Source organism: Microtus ochrogaster, chromosome 21 (genome assembly GCF_000317375.1).
Source record: "Microtus ochrogaster isolate Prairie Vole_2 chromosome 21, MicOch1.0, whole genome shotgun sequence".
NCBI lineage: Eukaryota > Metazoa > Chordata > Mammalia > Rodentia > Cricetidae > Microtus > Microtus ochrogaster.
Window position 1 is genome coordinate 7,275,977 of NC_022022.1, and position 962 is coordinate 7,276,938.

The window sequence follows — 962 nt, forward strand, 5'->3', positions numbered from 1 at the left end:
GGGACTCAGTTGTGGTTTTCAATAGAAAACTATCTTGAATATTTTTGTGTCTCCAGTCTATTTAGGGCTGGGTTACATAGTTTTATTTTTTCTTTGTTTAAAACATTTCTTTGCTTCTTCATTTCCTCTATTCTCTTGTGTTGAAGCATAAACACAATAAAAAAAATCCCTGCATCACTTCCTTTTAAGCCTGGGAGGTGGGGCCCATGCGGAGTCAACATGAGGATGGAGAAATGTTACTTCTGTTCTGGGCCGATCTACCCTGGCTATGGCATGATGTTCGTCCGCAACGACTGCAAGGTGTTCCGATTTTGCAAATCCAAGTGTCATAGAAACTTCAAGAAGAAGCGGAATCCACGCAAGGTCAGGTGGACTAAAGCCTTCCGGAAGGCAGCTGGCAAGGAGCTCACGGTGGACAACTCATTTGAATTTGAAAAACGTAGAAACGAACCTGTGAAGTATCAGCGAGAGCTGTGGAATAAAACTATTGATGCAATGAAGAGGGTTGAAGAGATCAAACAGAAACGGCAGGCCAAGTTTATAATGAACAGGTTGAAGAAAAACAAAGAGCTACAGAAGGTTCAGGATATCAAAGAAGTCAAACAGAACATCCATCTTATCCGGGCTCCTCTTGCAGGCAAAGGAAAGCAGCTGGAGGAAAAAATGGTACAGCAGTTACAGGAGGATATGGACATGGAGGGCACTTCCTGATGGTGCTGCCTGCAGCCAGCCCTGTGCACACTGGAAACCAGTGAAGACTGTCGGTGTTCTTAAAAAATAATAAAAGGGGGGCAGGGGGTGTTCTTCTTGAACACGGGGCACAGGACAGACACGCACGGCGGAACAAACACAGACACGACACGGCGGCTCCCATGTGGGTCCACTTTAATGGGGGAGGGAAACACAAAAGGACGAAGGATGTGGGACACACGAGGAAAAGGCAGGACGAGAGGGGGGGGGAG

The 962-nt window shown here is 46.5% G+C and overlaps 1 protein-coding gene across 1 annotated transcript; it reads left to right on the forward strand.

Annotated features, from left to right (window-relative positions):
• The first annotated feature begins 219 nt into the window (after positions 1-219).
• On the forward strand, positions 220-741 carry LOC101979876 (probable ribosome biogenesis protein RLP24). Its single transcript, XM_005357093.2, has one exon. It carries the CDS (start codon positions 220-222, stop codon positions 709-711), a length of 492 nt encoding a protein of 163 aa, XP_005357150.1. The 3' UTR covers positions 712-741.
• Positions 742-962: the final 221 nt, after the last annotated feature.